The sequence below is a fragment of the Camelus bactrianus genome, chromosome 18 (genome assembly GCF_048773025.1).
Source record: "Camelus bactrianus isolate YW-2024 breed Bactrian camel chromosome 18, ASM4877302v1, whole genome shotgun sequence".
Lineage (NCBI taxonomy): Eukaryota > Metazoa > Chordata > Mammalia > Artiodactyla > Camelidae > Camelus > Camelus bactrianus.
Genome location: NC_133556.1, coordinates 19,604,052 through 19,626,517, shown reverse-complemented (window position 1 = coordinate 19,626,517; position 22,466 = coordinate 19,604,052). Strand labels below are relative to the sequence as shown.

Sequence of the window (22,466 nt, the reverse complement as noted above, 5' to 3'; positions counted from 1 at the left end):
AGGGATTGGCAGGCTTTTTGAGGGAAACACAGTAAATATTTTAGGCTTGTGGGTCACATGCATCTCTGTCACATATCCTTGTCTCTCTCTCTTTTAAACATTCAGAAATATAAAATCCACATTTAGCTCACAAGACATGCTAAGGTGGTCTGTGGGCTGGATCTGGCACACAGGCCTTACTTTGCTGACAGAGTTTAACAATAAAGACAAGGCTGACAGTGAGGAGCCAATTACGAGCTAATTATAACAGACCAGGAAAAGCAGGAGGGCCCGAGATAAAGTGGTTTAGTATATAGGAATAGACAAGGAAGAGTTTAAGAAATGTATAGTAACTTATGGTGAAAAAAGAATATGAAAATGAGTAGGTGTATGTTCTATGTGACTGAAGCATTGTGCTATACACCAGAAATTGACACAACATTGTAAACTGACTATACTTCAATTAAAAAAAAAAAAAATATATATATATATATATATATATAAAAGAAATATAAGGGAAGTAGAGATCAGTGGAAATGGATAAGTACATAATTCACTTCAAATTCTGGAATTTTGTGCACACTTCTGTCGGTAAGTTTCTTTTCCATAGATAGGTTGTTCTTAAGGTATACTGAGGATTACTTACCAACTTGTATTGAGGTGAGGAACTAGGCCATGTTTCCTGAAGGGACAGTGATGCTTGGGTTTACAGAATGGGATAGAAGAGAAAATCGTTCTTCTGGGCAAGGGATTGCTCTTCTTTCCGTTTCCTGATTATGCTAATGAAATTTTATCATCCCCCCAAATCAGCCCGACTTGAAGCCCCAGTCTTATCAGTATAATGTTATATAGTATGGTATAGTAGACATAATATGTGAGTGCTGCCAATTCTTGCCTCTGTAACTTTTGGGTAAGTTTCTTAACATCTCTGTGTCTCATCTGTAAAATGAAGATAAAAAATACTCCGACTACACAGAGTTGTTGTGCCAATTAAAGAGATACTAGTTGTTAGTGCATAGGAAATACTGTGTAGCTATTAACATTAGTTCTCTCTCCATTCCCTTTGTCCCCTGTGTGTGGCATTTGCCAACCAGCATAAATTTTGTTTCTTTTTCTCCATTAGTGGAAATGTCATTTTCTAGTTCAAGCTCTCATTAATTTTTCACCATCTAGTTATTACAGAAATCTTCCCATTGATTTCCCTAACCACTGTCTTCCCGTAGTCTTAATTTACATTAAACTCTTTTCTCTCAATCCCAAAATGGTTCATTTTTTTTTTTTTTTTTACCATTCCTCATTTTGTTTTCTCCTACTAGCATATCTTTTCCTCTATTTTTCCTAACTGGTAAGTAATCTCTTTGAACTCTATTTTCAACTTTCACCTTCAATTTACTAGTTTTCTCTTTGTGTCTACAGGTCATGTGACACAAACTTCAGTCAAGTAGTTTAAATTATTTATTATTTACTTATTAATTTTTAAATTTTGAGTTGAAATATAAAATAAATACATGTAAAATACACATACCTATGTGTACAGATCTTTGAAATACGAACACATTCATGTAACTACTATGCCAGTCAAGAAATAGAATGTTGCCAGCAATCCAGAAACCCCTGGCATCCCATGCAAATCACTATATCTTCTCTCTTCTCCAAAAATAGTTACTATTTAAATTTCAAAATACTGTATTAGTATTTCCTGCTTTTAAAACTCTGTTTAAATAGAATCACACAATCGCTCTCCTTTTGTGACAGTGAGAATCATTGATGTTCTTCTGTGTAGATGTAATTTGGCCATTTTCATTGCTGTGTAGTGTTACACTTTATGAATATATCACAGTTTGCCACTCTACTGTTGATGGACATTTGATTGTTCAAGTTTTAGGCTATTACAGTAAGCCACTGTGAATATTTTGGTGCACATGTGCACTTTTTCTGTTGGGTATATACCTAGGATTGAGATTGCTGGAGTATACAATCCACATATTTTCAGCCTTGTTAAATAAGGCTAAATGTTTTTCCAAAGTGTGTGCCAATTTATTCTTATCAGTAATGTAAGAGAGTTACTCTTGCTCCATAAGTATGCTAACAATTGGTGATGTTAGTCTTTTTTTGATGTATATGTAAGTATTATTGAAGTATAGTCAGTTTACAATGTTGTGTCAGTTTCTGGTGTACAGCATAATGCTTCAGTCATACATGAATGATGTTAGCCGTTTTTAATTTTAACCATTCTGGAAGGGGTATAGTGGTAACTCATTGTGATTTTAATTTGATTTTGCTTGTTAACTAATAATTTTGAAAACTTTTTCATATGCTGATTGGCCACATGAATACTCTCTTTTGTGAAGTGTCTATTGAAAAGTCTTTTCCCCATTTTTCTATTGGGCTGTGTGTCTTTTTTCACTAATTTGCAAGCACTCTTTATATATTTTGGATGTAAGTCCTATGTGTGATATATGTATTGCAGATATTTTCTCCCAGTACATAGCTTGTAATTCAGTGTCTTTGGACTTACAAAGTTCTTAACTTTAATGTAATGAAATCTTTTCCTTTATGATTAGTGCCTTCTGTGGCCAGCCTATGGTGGCTGAGTTTCCCCACATTCTCTTCCTTGTAATTCTTTAAACTTTCTTTTTTCTACTCTTTGCATGTAAGCCTCTAAATTTACCTCTTAGTCATAACTTTAGTTGCGACCTACAAGTTGAAGTACAGTGTTTTCTTTATCATATAGTTCAAAATAGTTTCTGGAGGGGAAGGTGTAGCTCAGTGGTAGAGCACATGCTTAGCATGCACAAGGTCCTGGGTTCAATTCCCAGTGCCTCTATTAAACAACAACTAATAATAATAATAAACAAACAAACAAACCTAATGACCGCCTCCACAAGAAAAATTTTAAAAATATTTTCTAATTATCATTATTAATTTTTTCTTTGACTCACAGGATGGTTAGAAAAGTATTTAAAAATTTCAAAGATCATTCTAAATTTTAAATGGTTATTATCAGTTGCTTATTAAGGATAAAAAGCTGGCAGTTTATTAAAACCCTGATGTATCTACATAATAGCAATAGATAGGAGTCATTAATATTGGTCGATGTGGTTGAAGTAAGGAAATCTTCACAGGTATCAAGGAAAAAGTATAGGTAACCCTTCCCTAAACGGTGACCAAATTAATGTGGAAATGCGTTGTGAATTGCTTTCACAGTACGTGTTTTGTGTTGCCTCTGCCACAGGAGTACCAGTTCATGATAGGACTCAGTAATGCCATGCTCTGGGCTGCTTATTTTGTCACGTTCCTCCTGTTGTTTTTAATTGTCATCTGCTTGCTGTGCGTGATTTTATTTGTCAAGGCAAGTATCTATTTGAACGCAGCATGCTTCAGCTAAAACTCTGGGGGGAGGGGAGCATGATAGTGGGTGTGGGCTGCCTTAGGTGAGAAATGAATTATAGAGTTAACTTCCCATCTCCCTGTTACACTAAGGCTACTCAAATATTTTAAGGATATTTTCCTCCACCTCCCTAGTTTTTCTCTGACACCACTTCCATGATGACTAAACGGACTTCACAATTGTTTTGTTAGATTGTACAGGATAAAGTCCTCCAATACAGTGACCCGTCTCTCGTCTTCTTCTTTTTCCTGTGTTTTGTCATGGCTTCCATGACCTTCGGCTTTCTGATTACCACATTCTTCGATAAAAGTGAGTCTAAGACTTCTTCATGAAAGATTTTTCAGTGTTTCCGTGGACTGAAAGAGGATTTTATTTGGGAGCCCCTTCTAAACTTCAGTTGCCGCTTCATATAGAGACTCTGCTTACATTCTAAATTTGTTTAAAAAGACATCTATGCATGTGAAGTGATTTGAGGAGGGCAAAGATTAGTGAAGATTAACGTGGCCTAGGATGTGTGTGAAAATGGGATCAAAATCAAAATAAGATCACACGCGACAAGAAGATATAAACTAACATAGGGTCATGTGAAAATATGTATTTATTCATTCATTCACTCAGTGAAGTCTTTGGATCACTTATTACATACCTGGAACAATGTAAAATAAACAAAATCCAACTGAGAATCTCCTGCCCTGTTCTCAGTTACTAGAGGGATGTGTGACTGAACAAATTTAAACTGGCTTAGTTACAGAATTTGTAGAATTACTTTTCCAGTGGTCATTTTCTGTTATCATTTATTTTAAAAAATAAGTGTATTTCCTTTTTCAGAAAACAAAACACCATTTTCCCCCCTTTTGCATCTTTCTTATGTGCTGAACAATTAGAATGCTAGCTTCTTTCAGTCATTTAGAGCACAAGTACCATAAAACAAGTGTTTTCTGGTAAAGAAATGTACATTTCATAGGTATTTTTTATTGTTTTCAGCAATAACACTGCTATCAGCTGGTTGCATTATAAAGCCCACCTACCTTAAGCACAGTGAAACTATGGAGAGAGTTATTTTGTCAAAGTCAGGCTGAAGGTGATATGCTCAAGAGTAATGTCGAATAGGCAAATACTGATGGATGACTCACTTGACTAAAACAACTATGATACTGATTGAATGTTTTGAAATAATTTTTTCTCTTTATAAACACTGCTGAGGTCGCACAAAGACCAGAAACTGAGTGGGAGGCGATTGAAAGCCAAAGCTAGCTCTTGTCCTGGGATTTTCTGTTGAACATCCGAGATTTGTGGGGTTTTTCCATCAGCGGTGCAGGGAACTAAGATAAGCCCAGAGCCTGCCGAAGGTGGAATATTTAAGAGGACACCACAAATAAGGGTAGGAAGTCAGAGAGTCACCATTGCAAGGGAGACTGAGGAATAAACGTGCCACACAGAAGGAAGAGCAAGTTCTTCCCTTAGTTAAATTCACCAATATATTAAGATTGTGGTTTATGTGAGAAGGCCGTCAGTAAATGCAATCAGCAGGTAGAAATTTCAAGTTTTATAGCAGAAGACTAGTGAATTATGTCAAATTTTATATTTCATAAGTTATGTAAATGCTTCTTTATCCCTCTAGCCATCTACCTACGTATCTGTGGTTTTTCCTTTGTTTTTTGTGATTTCCTGTTTTGGTTACCTTTTTCCCTAAATCATAAAACTATATGTATTTAGGTTAGGGGCACTAGCATCCCTAGATTAGGGGTTGGTAATCCTAATCCAATAAGGATTTGCAGTGACTAAAAAATATCTGTTTCAGGTGAGCCTGATTTTAGATGTAGCCTTTTAGGGCCTTAAGTAAAAGTCTGAGGTATTAATCATGGCTTCCTTCCGTGATTAGGATGGAAAGAAGCACGTGTCAAACTTGTTTAGTTTCCCTAAACCCTTGACGGTGTCAGAAGCTCTGCTCGGTTTCTCAAACCTCTAAATCATAGTTTAGATTTCGCAACTGCTTCAGGGTGAAAATCAGGACCAAATTCTAGACTCACCTTTTTGCACTTCTTATCTTGATATTGGCACTATGAATTGTCCTTGCCTGTTAGCTCTCTGATGCTTCAAAACATACTAAAAAAAATAATTTGTCTAGGTTTTTCTGTTGTCATTGAGAGAGTCGCTCTCAAGTGATGCAGTTCCTTTGATATATAGCATCCTAATCCAGATGCTTGTCTGTAATGATGACTTTGTTGTCTGTCCTTTTAATGTTTTATTTTATAAAGTATCATAAATAAATATTTGGAATATTATAAATAAGACTGGAAGTACGTATAAAACCACTATTCATTTTCTCAGTTTTCATCTACCAAAATTCCAAAATAAATGGTAACAATGTAGTTACGTTCATATGATGCGATTAGTGATGATGTAGATCTAGAGGTTGTTAAGCTAAGTGGTTATAGATAAAAATGAAAAAGCAAGTTTTTATAACCATAAGGATCAATCCTTCTTTAAATGAGTAAATATCCACAACCGTTGCATAAGAAAGGGTAAATTCCAGAAAAGTTCCTTCCTCATACTATTCATTCATTCATTTATTCATTCAAGCAAAGAAATATTTATTAAATGCCTGCTCTGTGTTAAGCACTGCTGGATGCTGGTGATACAGTGGTGAACAAGACAGTTTCTCTTCTTTTGTAGAGTTTACATTTCAGGGCTCTTTTGTAGTAAAATGAGGGTATTTCTATTTCCAGCTTTTGTAGCTTATGTAAACTGACTGTATTTTCCTTCTTACTTTTCAGCTACATTGGCTGTTTCCATTGGAGTTTTCCTCTATTTTCTCACCTTCTTTCCATATGATATAGTCATCACCGTGTATAGCAGATTGAGCCTCATGGAGAAGCTGGCTTCCTGTCTCTTTTCAAACATTGCAGTAGCGTTGGGGATTGAGTTTTTAAGCAAGATGGAAATGAAGAGTGAGTCTTTTCTTTGTACAATTTACTTGGATGATTTGATTCCTAGGAGGAAAAGACAGATGATCTGGGGTTGGCAGTAGAGTGAGTAGGATAGTGGGTAAGGGGTAACTTGAGTGTTTCTAAAATATTTTTCCTGGTTTGTAGTACTTTTTATCATAAAAATGATATCTATGCACTACAAATATATGCACTATATCTGCATATATACATGAAAATATGCGCATGTAAATATATATGTAAATATTTAGTTATTTATTTTCATGTTCTTTATATCAGTGGTCTCACCTAGGAGAGAATTTTGCCACCTAGGGGATATTGGCAATGCCTGGAAATATTTCTGTTTTTTAATTGTCATAACTGATGGAGGAGTTCTACTGGTATGTAGTGGTTAGCAGTCAGAGATGCTACTACATATACTACAAAGTACAGAACTTCCCCTGATAGAATTGTCCAGCTCCAAGTGTCAACAGTGCCAAGGTTGAGACACTCTGTTCAATATCTATATATTAAAATCTACGAGTTCACACTGTAACATCTAGTTCCAATATAATATCAGAATTTCTTCCTAGCTTTCTCCCATTCCATATTTATTTCCCTTTCCAACCATGAGAATCCTGGTTCCCACCATTTTCAGTATAATTTCTCGTTTGCTCATTTTTGCAATACTTATAAAATGAGTGAACTGCTAACCTGCTCCACTGTAAACAACTAACATACTAAGTGTGGTAATTGTAATTCTTTTTACATTTAGTCTGAATCTAGGTAGTCAAAGTTCTATGTTCAAAAATCACTTGTGATCTAGGATTGCTGGGATTCAGGAATGAAATTAACTATAATCACCACATTATACATTATGTCTGCAGAATTTATGCATCTTATAACTGAAAATTTGCATCCTTTGACCAACATCTTCCCATTTCCCTCACCCTCCAGCCCCTGGCACTCACTGTTTTACTCTCTGGTTCTATGAGTTCAACTTTTCAAGATAAAAAATAAGTGAGATCATACAATACTTGTCTTTCTGTGTCTGACTTATTTCATTTAGCATAATGTGTCCTCCAAACTCATCCATATTGTTGCAAATGGTGGGATTTCCTTCTTTTTGTGGCTGAATAATATTCTATTGTATATTTGTACCACATTTTATTTATTTACTTATCTATTGATGAACACTTAGATTGATTCCATATCTTGGCTACTGTGAATAATGCTGCGGTGAACATGGAAATGCAGATAGCTCTTCAAGGTCCTATTTTCTTTTTTCTTTTCTGGAGATATACCTCAGAGGGGGATTGCTGGATTATGTTTTAAATTTTCCGGGAAACTTTATACTGTTTTCCGTAGTGGCTATACCAGGGCCAATAAAATAATACTTAGGAGAGGGATGTTATTTTAACATAAACAGTATAATAGACCAAAATGGAAAGTTTGTCTACATTAAAGTAAATTGGAGTTCAGTTCATGTATCTTGATATAATTAAATCATGTAAGTAGGGACTAACAATTCTGTATACATTTTCACTGTTTTACTTGGAGCTTTTATTGCATTTATTCTAAATGCAAGTGCACACAGTATAGGGATATACCGAGGCTGCTTCTCTGGCATTATTACCTATTAAAAGAGCTCAGCAAGTAGTTATCATCAATAAAATTGTCTAAAGCTGCCTCTAAATTTAACATTGTAGGCATTTTCAAGGAAATTGTTGGTATGAATGAAGAAACAACATATAGTATGCTTCTCTTGTCTTTGACTACTTGTTTATCCCATTAAAAAGGAGTCCACATATAATACAAAAATAGAAAAAACAAATGAACAACCCTAAGCCATTCTGTAACAGAGCTAACAAAGTATATGTGGTCAGAGATTCCATAAAATATTTGAAGATGCATTTACTTTACTTCTATGGGAAATGTAGGAAGTATTTAAGAGGTCATTGTTTGGAGAGGCCATTGTTCAATGTGTACACTTAACAAACACTGTATTATAGTACTAATAAGCAATTCTGTATTAGGATCAGTTCAAATTAGATTTCACAAGTTAGTATTGCTTTTACAAATGTTTTGACAGTGCTACAGAAAGTACATCTTCGTTTTCATTTTCATACAGTGTAATTTTTTTAATGCTTATACCTTTTAAAAATTAAAAGCAGCTAAATATTAAGCAATATATATTAAAATTTTGGTGGTAGTTTGTATTTTAAAAGAAACAGCTTCCTTATGATTTGCCTAAAGTTTAAATAACAATATAAAGAGAAGCTCAGTCAAAATACTGATTTACTTTGGTAGAAAATGGCTGTTCTTTGAAGACACGACCCATTAAGGTGAAGTGGGCTATTTCAAATACTTAAGAGTTTACAAAAATTTTTTAAATGTATTTTTAAGGAGCTAAGCATCTGTATCCACTGATACCAATGCAATACCTACTTTAAGATCACTTGAAACAAAACAAATGCCCTTAAGGGAAAAAAGCCGTATTTTAATTTTATTTGTTTACTTTTAGTCAACAGTCCAATAGCATTTTCCTCTCAAACAATACTTTCTCCCCATAAGGCAGTTCCTGGGAGTCAAACAGTTTAGGTAATAAGGGAGTTAAGGTAAAGAGTAATTTCTTGCAGTTTAAATAGACAGTTAACTTTTTGCTTCCCACTTAATAGGACGTTAGTAATATAGAGGTAAGGTGGAGTGGGAGAGGAAGCATTCTGTAGTCTTCTGATTAGGCTTCAGCCTTTTGATGAGCTTGAGTCCCTGAACTATGCACTCATTAGTGCTTCTCAGCTCCCCTCCCCCCACACCCTTAGAAGAGACAGGGTGACGACAGAGGCTGAACTTGGGTATTTCTCTTCCCCTAGCTGGGTAGGTTAGGGTCTGGTGAAATAATTTCTTGTGAGGCAGGCTTGGTTAAGAACGGAATGCTCTGGCACATTTCAAAATGTTCCTTTTCCCTTTCCCCTCCTGGAAGCATGAGGGAAATTTTCTGATACTCACTGTGACGAACTGGTAGGGATCCTGGAAGTAAAAGTCAGAAAAACGTGGACTTGCAAGTTCCCTGTGACTTGATCCTCCTGGAGTTTTTAACTCTTCCAACTTGTCCAAATTGGGACCCAGCTATTCATCAATTACAGTTTAGGTTTTTATACCCAATACTAGTTTGCTTAGAGGTTTCTGCTGAGAATGTATGTTCCATTAAATTGTAATTGTATGTATTTTCACATCTGCCTTTCCAGTTTTGGGGGCAGTGGTTTGCCCTGTGACCTCAGTTACCTGATGGACCTGATAAGAGTTGTAGATTTTTCCGTGCAGCTTCTTGCTTGTTATTAGGATGGAGAGGTGACTTGGAAGTTGTTTACATTTCAGACCAGAAACTGGAAGCTGAACCTTATTATTTTATATTGATGATTACATTTCCAAACTTACGTATCTTGCTGGTTATTTCAGTGGAAATTAACAGAAGAGAGAATGGAGAGATAGGGCTACCATCTCAACCAATAGGTCTGCCTACTGCTCCAAGGCTTACTTTATGGACTTCTGATGATTGTTTAGTTTTGTTTCAGTCATCCACTAACCTTTAGTTTGATTTGGCTCTAGGCAGAGGCACCTTGTATTATCACTTCATTATCTTTTTGGACAACCTAAATTTTAAGGAATCAGAAAATAGTAAATGACAATATCTGTCTCCAATACCAGTGCATCTTTCTTCATTGTTAAATTATAAAGTAGGTGGGTAACTTTGTTCTAGTTACAGTTGGGCACCTGAAGTAACTATCTCTTATTATATTTCAGAGTATGGTGTTAAGTGGAGTAACTTACTGTCATCAGTGAGCCCAGATGATAACTTGACTTTTGCCCATATTCTGGGAGTACTTTTATTTGATGCTTTCTTGTATGGCCTTCTGACCTGGTATATAGATGCCGTCTTTCCAGGAAAGTATGGTGTGCCCAAACCATGGTATTTCTTTTTGCAGGTAAGTACCAATGTTTCTGTTATTGAGAGAAACCCCAGTTCTTACGTACTTAGTTTGTTTTTAACACCTCCCTACAATCTTATGGTACTAATACAGTTTTTATTTCTTCTCAACTAAAGCCATTATGAGCTAACTTTATGACATGTGTAATAGAATTAAATGTTTTTCTACAAAAAAAAAAATCGACATCTGAATGAAAATATGGTAGGGTCCTTAGATCTTAATGAGGAGGGAACAAGTTATAGCTGATATCTGGTTTACCACTATCTGCTTTTTTCCTACTGTTAGCCCGAATTACTTAGAATCAAAGCCATGGCAAAGTGGGGAGCATCTGTATCCTGGCCTCTGTTTTCAATCCTCTTCCTAATCATTCTGTGGTTCGAAGCACGTAGTTCCCAAACTCTGGTCTCAGAACTCTGCGTTCTTAAAAATTATTGAACACCTCAAGGAACTTTAGTTAATGTGGATTATATCTATCAATCTTTACTGTATTTGGAAATTAAAACTAAAAAAAATTTTTTAATTATCAACTTATTTAAATATGTCATCAGTAAACCAATTACACGTTGAACTGGTGGAAAAAACCTATTTTCAAGTGAAAAAAATTAGAGGAGTGTCATGTTTTACATTTTTTTCAAATACCTTTCATATTTGCATAATTGAAGGTAATAGATTTTCACTGAAGGGTGTGTATCTTGTTCTGCATTCAATCTGTTACATTATGTTGTTTTGCTTAAAATATGTAAAGGAAATACAACCTCACATAGACATGTAGTTGTGAAAAGCTGGAGTATTTTGGTAGCCTTTTAAACAAATATGGATATTCTTTTTTGGTTCAGCACTAAAACTCAACTAATGATAATTTACTAATAATTAGTTGAAATTCGGAATCTGAAAACATACTAGTGAGCATTTCTTAATCTATAACATCCATCAGTGTATCTTTCAAATTGAACAGATATTTAACCATGCATAAATTTGTCATATCATGTTTTGATTATTTGGAAAAGACTGGTTCACTGATACATACTTTCCAGGTGATGACAAGGTTTATTATACATTATCAAAGCATCACATTTATCAATATCAACATGATGTCATCAGAATAGTTTGTAAGAGTTGGAACTATGTCACACAACTCTGGATACAAGTTTTCAAAAATTCTATTTTTTCACCAGAAAGCTCAAATTTTATCATTGGTGACAAATATTGTCAGTTCTTTTCCTTGAAGTGACAGCATCATTTTACTGATTTGTGAGGAAAATGTCTGCTAGATACCCAAGTCCTGAGTAACCATAATTTGCATATCTGTCATGCTTTCAGGTAAAAATGGTATTCCATAAAAAAGTGGCTGTTTCACCTCACAACTCAATGGCACAAGTAATTCTTCTTAGGGCTCCCAATATATTTTCACCTGCCACATTTTATCACACAGAATAATAAAAAATTATATTCAGGAATGATACTTATTAAATCATTTTTGCTCCTTAAAGACAAAAATAAATAAAACAATTTTCTTTTAATGAATGTGCCTAGTGGTAAAGAAATGACTGCTTAGGACAGTTTTATACTGCTGTTTTCATTTGCGTGAAGACATCAGCAGTTTTACCTAATATTGCTTTTACACGTACATCAGTGAAAAATCAGCACGGTAAAAAGGGCAAATAATGTATTTTATATTTTATTTTACTACTTTCTTGAGGTACAGGTGATGTACAATATTATGTAAATTTCAGGTGTACAACATAGTGATTCACAGTTTTTAAAGGTTATATACTCCATTTGTAGTTATAAAATATTGGCCATATTCCCTGTGCTGTACAGTAGATCCTTGGGGCTTGTTTTATGCCGAATAGTTTGTACCTCTTACTCCCCTACCCCTGTATTGCCCCAGTCCCGTTCTTTCTCCCTGTTAGTAACCACTAGCTTGTTCTCTTTATTTGTGAGTCTGCTTCCTCTATGTTACATTCACTAGTTGTATTTTTTAAGATTCCACATACAAGTAATACCATACAGTATTTGTCTTTCTTTGTCTGACTTATTTCACTTGACATAATGCCCTCCATGTCCATCAGTATTTCATGCTTTTTAATGGTGGAGTAGTATTCCATTGTGTGTATATATATGTGTGTGGGTGTGTGTGTATGTATATATATACATACATACCCACACATACAAACAAATCTTCTTTATCCATTTGTATGTTGATGAACACTTAGGTTGCTTCCATGTCTTGGCTATTGCAAATAATGCTGCTATGAACATTAAGGTGCAAGTATGTTTTAGAATTAGTGCTTTCATTTTTGTGGGTTATATACCCAGGAGTGAAATTGCTGGCTTATATGGTTGTTCTATTTTTAGTTTTTTGCAGAACCTCCGTAATGTTTTCTATAGTGGCTGCACCAATTTACCTTCTCACAAACAGTGTACTAGGGTTTTCTTTTCTCAACATCCTCACCAATATTTGTTATTTGTGGTCTATTTGATGACAGGCATTCAGGCACATGTGAGGTGATATCTCATCGTGGTCCTGATTTACGTTTCTCTGATGATTAACGATGTTGAGCATCTTTTCGTGTGCTTGTTGGCTCTCTGTATATCTTCTTTGGAGAAGTGTATATTCAGATCTTCTGCCCATTTTTAAATTGGGTTGTTTGGGTTTTTTTTTTTTTTGATACTGAGTTGTATGAGCTGTTTGTATATTTGGATATTAACACTTTATGAGTCATATTATTTGTAAATATTTTCTCCCATTCAGCAGGTGGTCTTTTCGTTTTGGCAGTGGTTTCCTTTGCTGTTCAAAAACTTTTAAGTTTAATTAGGCCCCATTTATTTACTTTTGCTTTTGTTTCTTCTGTCTTAAGAGACATCCAAAAAATATTGCTATGATATATGTCAAAGAGTGTTCTGCCTATGTTTTCATCTCGGAGTTTTATGGTTTCCAGTCATACAATTAATTCTTTAATCCATTTTGAGTTTATTTTTGTATATGGTGTTAGAAAGTGTTCTAATCCATTCTTTTACATGCAGCTGTCCAGTTTTCCCAGCACCACTTATTGAAGAGACTGTCTTTTCTCCCTGGTACATTCTCGCCTCCTTTGCCATAGATTAATTGCATGGGTTTATTTGTGGGCTCTCTGTTCTGTTTGATCTTTGCCTCTGTTTTCATGCCAGTACCATGATGAGCTCTAGTAGTTTTCTGGTGGGGCCAGTCCCAGGGCAGGTGCTGGCCTGCTGGTGGGTGGCCTGGGACCACAGGCTTTGGGGCTGTGATTATCCTGTGGTTGGTGTCTGCCCATTGGTGGGTGAGTCTGGTCCCAGGGCTAGAGCAGGACCCCTGATGGGCAGGACTGGGGCTGGTGCCTGCCCACTGGTGGGTGGAGCTGTGTGCCAGTGTCTCTGGCTGCATAGTCCTGAGGTTCCCAGTTCTCGTGCCTGCACATTGATGTGCAGGGCCAGGTCCTGGGCCTCCTGGTGGACAGGGCCATATTAGTGGTGGCTGTGGGCTCATAGAGTCTTAAAGCAGCCTACCTGCTGGTCAAGGGGGCTTTGTTCCTGCCCAGTTAGTTGGTTGGCTTGAGGTGTTCCAGTACTGATGTCTATAGCTGTTGGGTGAGGGCAGAGCTGGATCGTGAGGCTAGTTAGCCAGAGGGAGGATTCAAAAATGGTGCTTGCCAGCAACAGTGTCCACGTGATACAACAAACTTCCCGAAATGGCTGCCACCAGTGTCTTTGTCCCCAAGGTGACAGGGGTCTGTCCAGGATCAGCAGGTAGGTCTGACTCAGGCTCCTTTCAAATCACTGCTTCTACCCTGGGGTCCTGAAGCGTGTGCTATTTTGTGTGTGCCCTTTAAAAGTGGAGTCTCTATTTCCCCCCAGCCCTCTGGGACTTCTGAAAGTAAGCCCCATTGGCCTTCTGGGAGCTCATCTTCCCAACAAAGGACCTCCAGAGCCCAAATGGGGCTCAGACCCCTCACTCCTTGAGGAGAAGCTCTGTAATTATGATCATCCTCCCATTTGTGGGGCGCCCGTCCAGGGGTGTGAGACTTCACTATAGTGCGACTCCATTCCTCTTACATCTTGCTGTGGTTCCTTCCATAAAAAACAACTTTAGAAAATCTTTAATTGTAGCAGATCTTTTCTGATGAGTTCTGGCCTTTTTTATTGATGCTTGCTCTGTAATTTTGGTGTGCCTGTGAGAGGAGGTGAGCTCAGAGTCTTTCTACTCCACCATCTTGGCCACTCTCCCCCAAATAATGTATTTAAAAAGTATCTTTATGAAAACAATTTTGAACTAACAGGCTCATTGAAAGGGTCTTAGGAATCTTTAGGGATCTGTAGGCCACGTGTCCAAATAAAGAGACTGATTCAGAGTGGTAGAATGCTTTTCACTGAGCCATTTTTAGATGATTTTATTTTGGCTTTGTTCTTGGACAGTGACCTTTTTAAATAGCATATTTTGTGATTATTCTGTAGGAATTAAAATAATAGGCAGTGTGCTTCCAAATTTCTTTTCAAGTTACCTGTTTCAACTCATCTCGACACCAAAGAGAAATGAGCCAAAATGTTTTCAAGTCTTATAGACATTTTATTTTTCAGTGATAACATAATGATTATTTTTGTTTGTTTGTTTGTTTTCCTAGAAGGCCTACTGGTTTGGACAATCTAAAAGCATTAGGAAAAAAGATGATATCGAAGTTACTAATGTATTTAAAAGTCATTATTTTGAAGATGAACCTGTTGATTTGGTGGCTGGTATAAGGATCCAACATTTGTACAAGGTATTATTTACAGGTCTCTTTGCCGCTGTACTACTGAAAATTAATTCATAATGCATAATAAACGTTGGTCACTGGCCATAACCCCATCCTCATATGATGTTAATAAAAGGCTATAGTCAGTATATTTATTATTTAATAAGATAAAAATAAAATTCATGCAAATAAAATAAAAATCCATGTTTTCCTCTCTCTAGAATAGAATTCATCTTTGTATAGATAATAAAGGTGTTTTTTACAATTCTATTGTAAGAGCTAATTTCTAGTTGGAACTGGGATGATTTGATATGTGAATATAAATTTGTGTTCACCATTGTGGTTTTACTTGTTCTACAAGTTATATGTAAGGCTACTTGGCTACATTTTCCTTTTTCCAAGTATTTGCAAAGGAGGTAATGTTAGACATATCAGTTTATTTGGATAAACTGCAGGCATGATTATTCAGGTAACCCAAATGTCTGCTGGCATTCTCTTGTGCCTCAAGGAAACATTCATCTTTTTTTTTTAATTGAAGTGTAGTTGGTTTACAATGTTGTGTTAATTTCTGGTGTATAGCATAGTGATTCAGTTATATGTGTGTGTATATATATATATATGTATTTCTTTTCATAATATTTTTCATTGTAAGCTATTAAAAGATATCGAATATAGTCCCTGTACTATACAGTAGGACCTTGTCGTTTGTCTGTTTGATGTATGATAATATCTGCAAATCCAGATCTCCCACTTTATTCCTTCATCTCCCTTTCCCCCATGCCTGATAACCAAAAGTTTGTTTTCTATGTCCATGAGTCTGTTTCTGTTTTGTAAATAAGTTCATTTGCTTCATTTTTTTTTTTTCAGGTTCCACATGTAAGTGATATCATATGGTATTTTTTCTTTCTCTTTCTGGTTTATTTCACTTAGTATGACAATCTCCAGGTTCATTCATGTTGCTGCAAATGGCATTATTTTATTCTTTTTTATGGCTGAGCAGTATTTCAGTATATATGTATACACACACACACACACACACACACACACACACACACACACACACACACACTCCCCCCCCACAACTTCTTTATTCAGTCATCTGTCAATGGACATTTAGGTTGCTTCCGTGTCTTGGCTATTGTAAATAGTGCTGCTATGACTACTGGGGTGCATCTACCTTTTTGAATTAGAGTTTCCTCTGGATATATGCCCAAGAATGGAATTGCTGGATCATATAGTAAGTCTATTTTTAGTTTTTAAAAGAATCTCCGTACTGTTCTCCATAATGGCTGCACCAAACTGTATTCCCACCAGCAGTGTAGGAGGGTTCCCTTTTCTCCACATCGTCTCCAGCATTTATCATTTGTGGACTTTGTTTTTTAATTCTTATTTTTTATTGAAGTGTAGTTGATTTACAATGTTAGTTTAAGATGTATAGCAAAGAGATTCAGTTATGCATATATATACATTTTTTTCAGATTCTTTTCTTTTGTTCTTTAACATTTTTTTATTGAGTTATAGTCATTTTACAATGTTGTGTCAAATTCCAGTGTAGAGCACATTTTTCCATTATACATGAACATACATATATTCATTGTCACATTTTTTTTGCTGTGAGCTACCACGAGATCTTGTATATATTTCCCTGTGCTATATATATCATTTGTGGACTTTTTAATGATTGCCATTCTGACTGGTGTGAGGTGATACCTCGCTATAGTTTTGATTTGCATTTCTCTGATAATTAGGATATTGAGCGTTTTTCATGTTCCTATTAGCCATTTATATGTCTGCATTGGAGACATGTTTGTTTAGGTCTTCTGCCTATTTTTGGATTGGGTTCTTTGTTTTTTGTTATTGAATTGTATGGTCTGTTTGTATATTCTTGAAATTAAGCCCTTGTTGGTCACATTGTTTGCGTATATTTTCTACCATTCCGTAGGTTGTCTTTTTGTTTTCCTTAGCTGTGCAAAAGCTTTTCAGTTTAATTAGGTCCTGTTTGTTTATTTTTGCTTTTATTTCTATTGCCTTAGTAGACTGCCCTAGGAAAACATTGCTAATATTTATGTCAGATAATGTTTTGCCTATGTTTTCTTCTAGGAGATTTGTAGTGTCTTATCTTATGTTTAAGTCTTTAAGCCATTTTGAGTTTATTTTGTGTGGTGTGAGGGAGTATTCTAACTTCATTGATTTACATATGGCTATCCAGCTTTCCCAACACTGCTTGCCAAAGAAACTGTCTTTTCTCCATTGTATTGTTTCACCTCCTTTGTCGAAGATTAATTGACTGTAGGTGTGTGGATTTATTTCTAGGCTCTCTATTCTGTTCCATTGATCCATATGTCTGTTTTCATGCCAATCCCCTGCTGTTTTGATTACTGTAGCTCTGTGGTATTGTCTGAAGTCTGAGAGCATTATTCTTCCAGCTTCATTGTTGAGACACTTCATCTTAACTTGTCTAATCTCACAATTTGTGGAAACTGAAATTTCTCTTCACAATTTCTGCTAATTATTTATTTGTGTTGGGAAAGGGGGAGGAATTTTTTTATGCTCTTGTGGTTTTCTTTGCCTCCAGCATATTGCATTATGATTCTGTTTTGATCACATCAATTTAGATGTAAAACACAGCCTTTTCATTGGTTCCCCCCACCCCCAGGAATTCCATTCTCATCACAATTTTATGAGTATTTTTAACCTTTAATAATTTGGAGCGTGGTGGGATTATATCAAGGGACTCATTAGCTATGGCCATTTCACCAGGTTTACTCACCCTTGTCTCTTCTAATCTCTGTTTTTACTTTTCCTCCAGTATTGTCCCCAACAGCTTCTTCTGTATGTAGAGCAGTTCATATTTTCCCAGATCTTTCTCTCAGACTTGCATATCCAGATTCATGAGTGGTTAGCAGAACCAAGGACCTTTCATATACCATTTATATATTTTTTCAAGAAGTTCAACAAGTAGTTTCTTAGCATCTATTAAATTACAGATACTGATTGGTATTGGGGATATAATTGTGAAATATGCAGATAAAATCTCTATTTTGAAGGAAATACAAGCAAACATTAGTTAGGGGTCTGTCTGCCTCCAAGTGGGATGGAGAAGTTCTTCGTAGCCTAACATTCAAACTGCAAAAATTAGAAGAAACCAGATAAATAATATTTATCAGATGACTAAAGAAGCAATAAGGACTAGATTATTTTCAATTCTGAAAAATAGGTAATCCTTCCTTTTGATTCTATGTTAAACTTTCCATCTCTCTGCTTACATTATGCATTTGTCCTAGCATATTAATCGTAGTTATTTTATATTACCAACCTGATAATTGCAAAATCTCTGCCTTATCCTTATCTGGTTACCTTCCTTCCTTCCTTTGTCTATCCAACTGTGTTTTGCCTTGCCTTTTAGCATGCCTCAAACCCTTTTTACTAAAAGCCAGACATCACGTATTAGTTAACAGGAACTGACGTAATTATTTCTTAAGTATGAGGTTGTTTTTTTTCTGGTTAGGAATTACACTGTTACTGTTTGCTGTAGCTGTAGTTGTCAGAGGCTTTGATTTCCTCTAGTGTTCTTGTATTTTCTTGCCCTCTATTATTTTTGTGTTTCCCTAGAGACTCCTTCTTAAATATTGCCTGAGCCCTGTGGTTCTTTCTGCTATAATCCCATAGTTATACATGAGCCCTATTGACATAGTGGTAAGGTGCAGGGGGAGGGAAAGTGTTCTATAATCTTATGACTAGCTGTAAGTCTTTTAGAAGCCCTGTCCCTGGTCTGACCTTCACAAGTGCTGCTCAGCTCTCCCTCACCTCCCTAATTGACACAGGAAGACTTGAGGGGGATGGAGTTGGGTATTTTGCTTCCCCCATGTTTGATTAGGCTCTGATAAAGGAATTTCCCTTGAGGACAGACCTTTGTTACTTAGAAAAGAACATTCAGCATATTTAGAAATTGTTTCTTTTACCATAAGGTATTTCAAAATGGTTACTCCCCCTTTCTCCGCTTACTGGAAGCACAAGGGTATTTTTTGTAGTCTTTATCAAGAGAACCTGGTAGGGCTCCTGGAAGTTAAACTAAGGAAAGTATGCAGATTTCTTAAAATTTGGCTCCCTAGGGGTTTTTAACTTTCAAGCTAGCTCACACTCAGCCTTCAGAATTTTTTCAGTTGCCATTTAAGTGTTCTTGCCAGTTGCTGGCTCCACTGGCTTCTGCTCAAAGAAAACTGTGGTTCTCTGCATCTGCCTGTGTCTCCAGTTTTTGAGGCATTGGCTTGCTTGGTGACCTCAACTCTCCAGTGTATCTAAGAACTATTGCTTTTCAGTTTGTTTAGTTTTTTTTGTCATAGTGAGAATGAGTGGTAACTTCCAAGATCTTTACATATAGGAGAAGACTATATTTTTATTAGTTTCTTGAGCATGCTAAGTTTCAGTTTGAAACTTAGAAACTGTATGACCTCAGAGAGCTTAATTTGATTATTGTTTACAAGGGAGTACCTTCTACCAAAGTTTAGTAATGTTTAGGTACTCATCTACAGGTTTTTGCTTTTTGTGTGTTTCTTCTACTACTAGAAGTTTTCTCTCATGAGAGCAAGTGCTGTGTCAGTCTTATTCATAAATGTATTTACGGTACCTTACACAAGGGATGACACATCATAGGTAGAGTAAATATTTGTTGAATAAGTGGATTGATTAGCAGTGATAAGTGACTGATGACTTTTATTAGATAAGTCAGAGGAAGATGTTAAAGGTAAGTAAGTCTCAAGTTTCTGGCTTGTACATCTAGGTAGATAATGGTGCAACCTACTCAGGTAAGGAATTTAGCAGGAGGAGCACATTTTCAGATGTGGTAATGAAAAGAATTTGAAGTTCCAATAAGGCAACTAAGTATAATGAGTTTCCAGCATAAAGTTCTGGAACTTATGAGAAAGACATTGACTGGAGTAGATTGTGCCATTATCAGCATCAAGAAAATAATTGGATCAAAGTGGGACCAGGTGAGATTGTTCAGAAGAAGTTTTATGGACCTACTTTGAACTTTTATCCATATGTTACTTCCAAATATTTTTTATTTTTCACAATTTTGTATCTTTTGTACTTTGATTTTTACTTTTGAGGTTAATGGTCTGTTTTTTCTTCTCTGGATAATTGATATAAAGGCTTGTCCTTTATAAGTAATAATAATAGATGTAAAGTTTGCATTTGTTATTTTTTCTTTTCACAGGAATTCACATTACAAAATATGACCACAGTAGCAGTTCAAGACTTGTCTTTGAATATGTATGAGGGGCAAATCACTGTTCTCCTAGGACATAATGGGGCAGGAAAGACTACCACCTTATCTATTCTCACAGGTATATATTCGGGGTTACTTGGAGCACAGATACTGTGGATCAAGCTTTGACGCTTCTGCATACTCTTCTTGACATTGACATCAATGTCATTAAATGATACTTAACGATTGTTTATTAATCCACTCTCTTCTTAAAGTGAAAATCATTTATTATTAAGTTTAAAAGTCAGGATTTATTTTTGTTTCTCAGGTGCATCAAATTCTCACTTGGTAGTGTACCATCCTCATTGGTCAATTCAAAGACTCTTAATTTTCATTTGTTGTTTCCTTTAAGTTTCCTTTTATTTTACTTTTCCTTTAATTCTCCTGTTCTCTTCATAGGAAACCATTCTAATTTGTCTTATGTACATTGTTTTTATTGTAAAATGTGTATTATATATTCTTACAAATACATTTTCAAAATATAACCAAGTTGAAATATTTTTAGTGATCCCACTCATAGCTACTGCCTAGATTCTGCCATTGTAACATATTACTATACTTGTCCCGTATCTTTCAATCCCATTTTTAGGCATCTGAAAAATTAACTTTAGACATTAGTATTTCTAAACAAATATGCATATCACTAATTAAATTTTTTCTTTTGGAGTAAAATTTTATTTTGATGAAATGCTTAAATTTTAAGTATTTGCCTTCTGAATTTTGACATATGCATACATCTGCGTAATTCAATTGCCTATTAAGATAGAGAACTTCACTATTATCCCAGAAAATGTCCTCACTGCTCAGGTGATCCACTTGTAATTCATAACAGCCAGTATATTTCAGATGAAGCAAAATTTTGTACCATCAGTGCATATTGTTATGCCAGGTATTTGGATAGAAACTGAGAATACAGTGGTAAGCAGGAAGTCCTTCCCTTCAAGGATTGTACAGTTGAATGAGGATATGATGAGCAAATAGGAATTTTATAACAGGACTTGAGAAGTAAGAAAATAAAGCTTGAATATTAGGTGCCATCCTGCCAGCTTGATCTAATACTGTTTAGGTCTGTGGGCAAAGGGGAAATCTAATTTGAGGTTGGTACAAGGTGTAATCATGAAAGGAGGGGTAGATGCATATTCCAAAGATATTCAGGGGTCAAGAAGTAAGAGGATAGGGAATATTATATGGCTAGAGAACAGAGAGAGAATAAAAATGACAAAAATGATACTAGAGTGTCAAGTAAAAGGCTGGAGCAAGGCTGAGTTTCCCATTGTGGATCAACTAGAAGCAGCCTTACCTTTGAGGCACGGAACCATGCAAAACAATAACTCCTTATCAGTTTCTATCTTTGGATTGCCCCTGAACATTAGTTAAAGCCCTTATTTTAGGCAGTACTTCCCAATTAATGCCACGTAATTATTACTGAATCATTGTTATCATTGCCATCAGTATCATATTAACTACCATTTATTGAATGTTTCTGTATATTTTATCCTGGAACATACTCCATGCTTTATGTTTCATGGCAGTGATGGTCCCCAAAGATACATTCATGTTTTAATCCCTGAAGCCTATGAATTTTATATACACACATACACACACACACACACACACACACACACACACACACACACACACACACATATATGTAAAATTATGAAATGATCTTGGTTATCTGGCTGAACCCAAATGCAGTCTCTAGTGTCCCTATAAGTGAAAGGCAGGGAGAGATTATAGACGGGCAGAAGAGTAGAGGACACACTAAAGAGTGAAGGCAATGTGGAAATGGACCCAGATGACAATCCATTATCCAGAGTATTGCTCTACAGGGTAAGACGTATTAGCAGCCACCTGGAAGAGGTAAAGAATGGATTTTCCCTTAGAGTCTCTGTTGGGAGTGTGGAACTGCTAACATGTTGATTTCAGTCCAGTGATACTGATTTCAGACTCTGGTCTCTCCAGAACTGTGATAGAAGAAACTTCTGCTGTTTTAAGACTAATTTTGCAGTCATTCGTTGCAGCAGCCATTGGAAACCAATGCACCTGTTATCTCGGAACACACATTATGCACTTCCTTTGTGTGCAGGCTCATTCCCTTTCCCTCACCAGGAATTCCTGGTCCACCACTCCACCTTTTGAAATATTCTTCTCCTCCAT

General features: G+C 35.9%; 1 protein-coding gene across 6 annotated transcripts in view; it reads left to right on the top strand.

Annotated features, from left to right (window-relative positions):
• The window catches only part of LOC105073770 (phospholipid-transporting ATPase ABCA3), a 118,858-nt gene that overhangs the window by 22,167 nt on the left and 74,225 nt on the right, over nt 1-22,466 (top strand). For all 6 annotated transcript variants that reach the window (XR_012500335.1, XM_074346227.1, XM_074346226.1 and 3 more), the window contains 6 exons: nt 3,215-3,331; nt 3,562-3,679; nt 6,148-6,321; nt 10,102-10,283; nt 14,927-15,064; nt 20,256-20,385. Coding sequence is in view for 5 of the 6 variants with exons in the window: in XM_074346227.1 (XP_074202328.1) it covers nt 3,215-3,331; nt 3,562-3,679; nt 6,148-6,321; nt 10,102-10,283; nt 14,927-15,064; nt 20,256-20,385 (859 nt within the window). In the remaining variant the exon portion in view is untranslated. The remainder of the gene's footprint in view (nt 1-3,214; nt 3,332-3,561; nt 3,680-6,147; nt 6,322-10,101; nt 10,284-14,926; nt 15,065-20,255; nt 20,386-22,466) is intronic.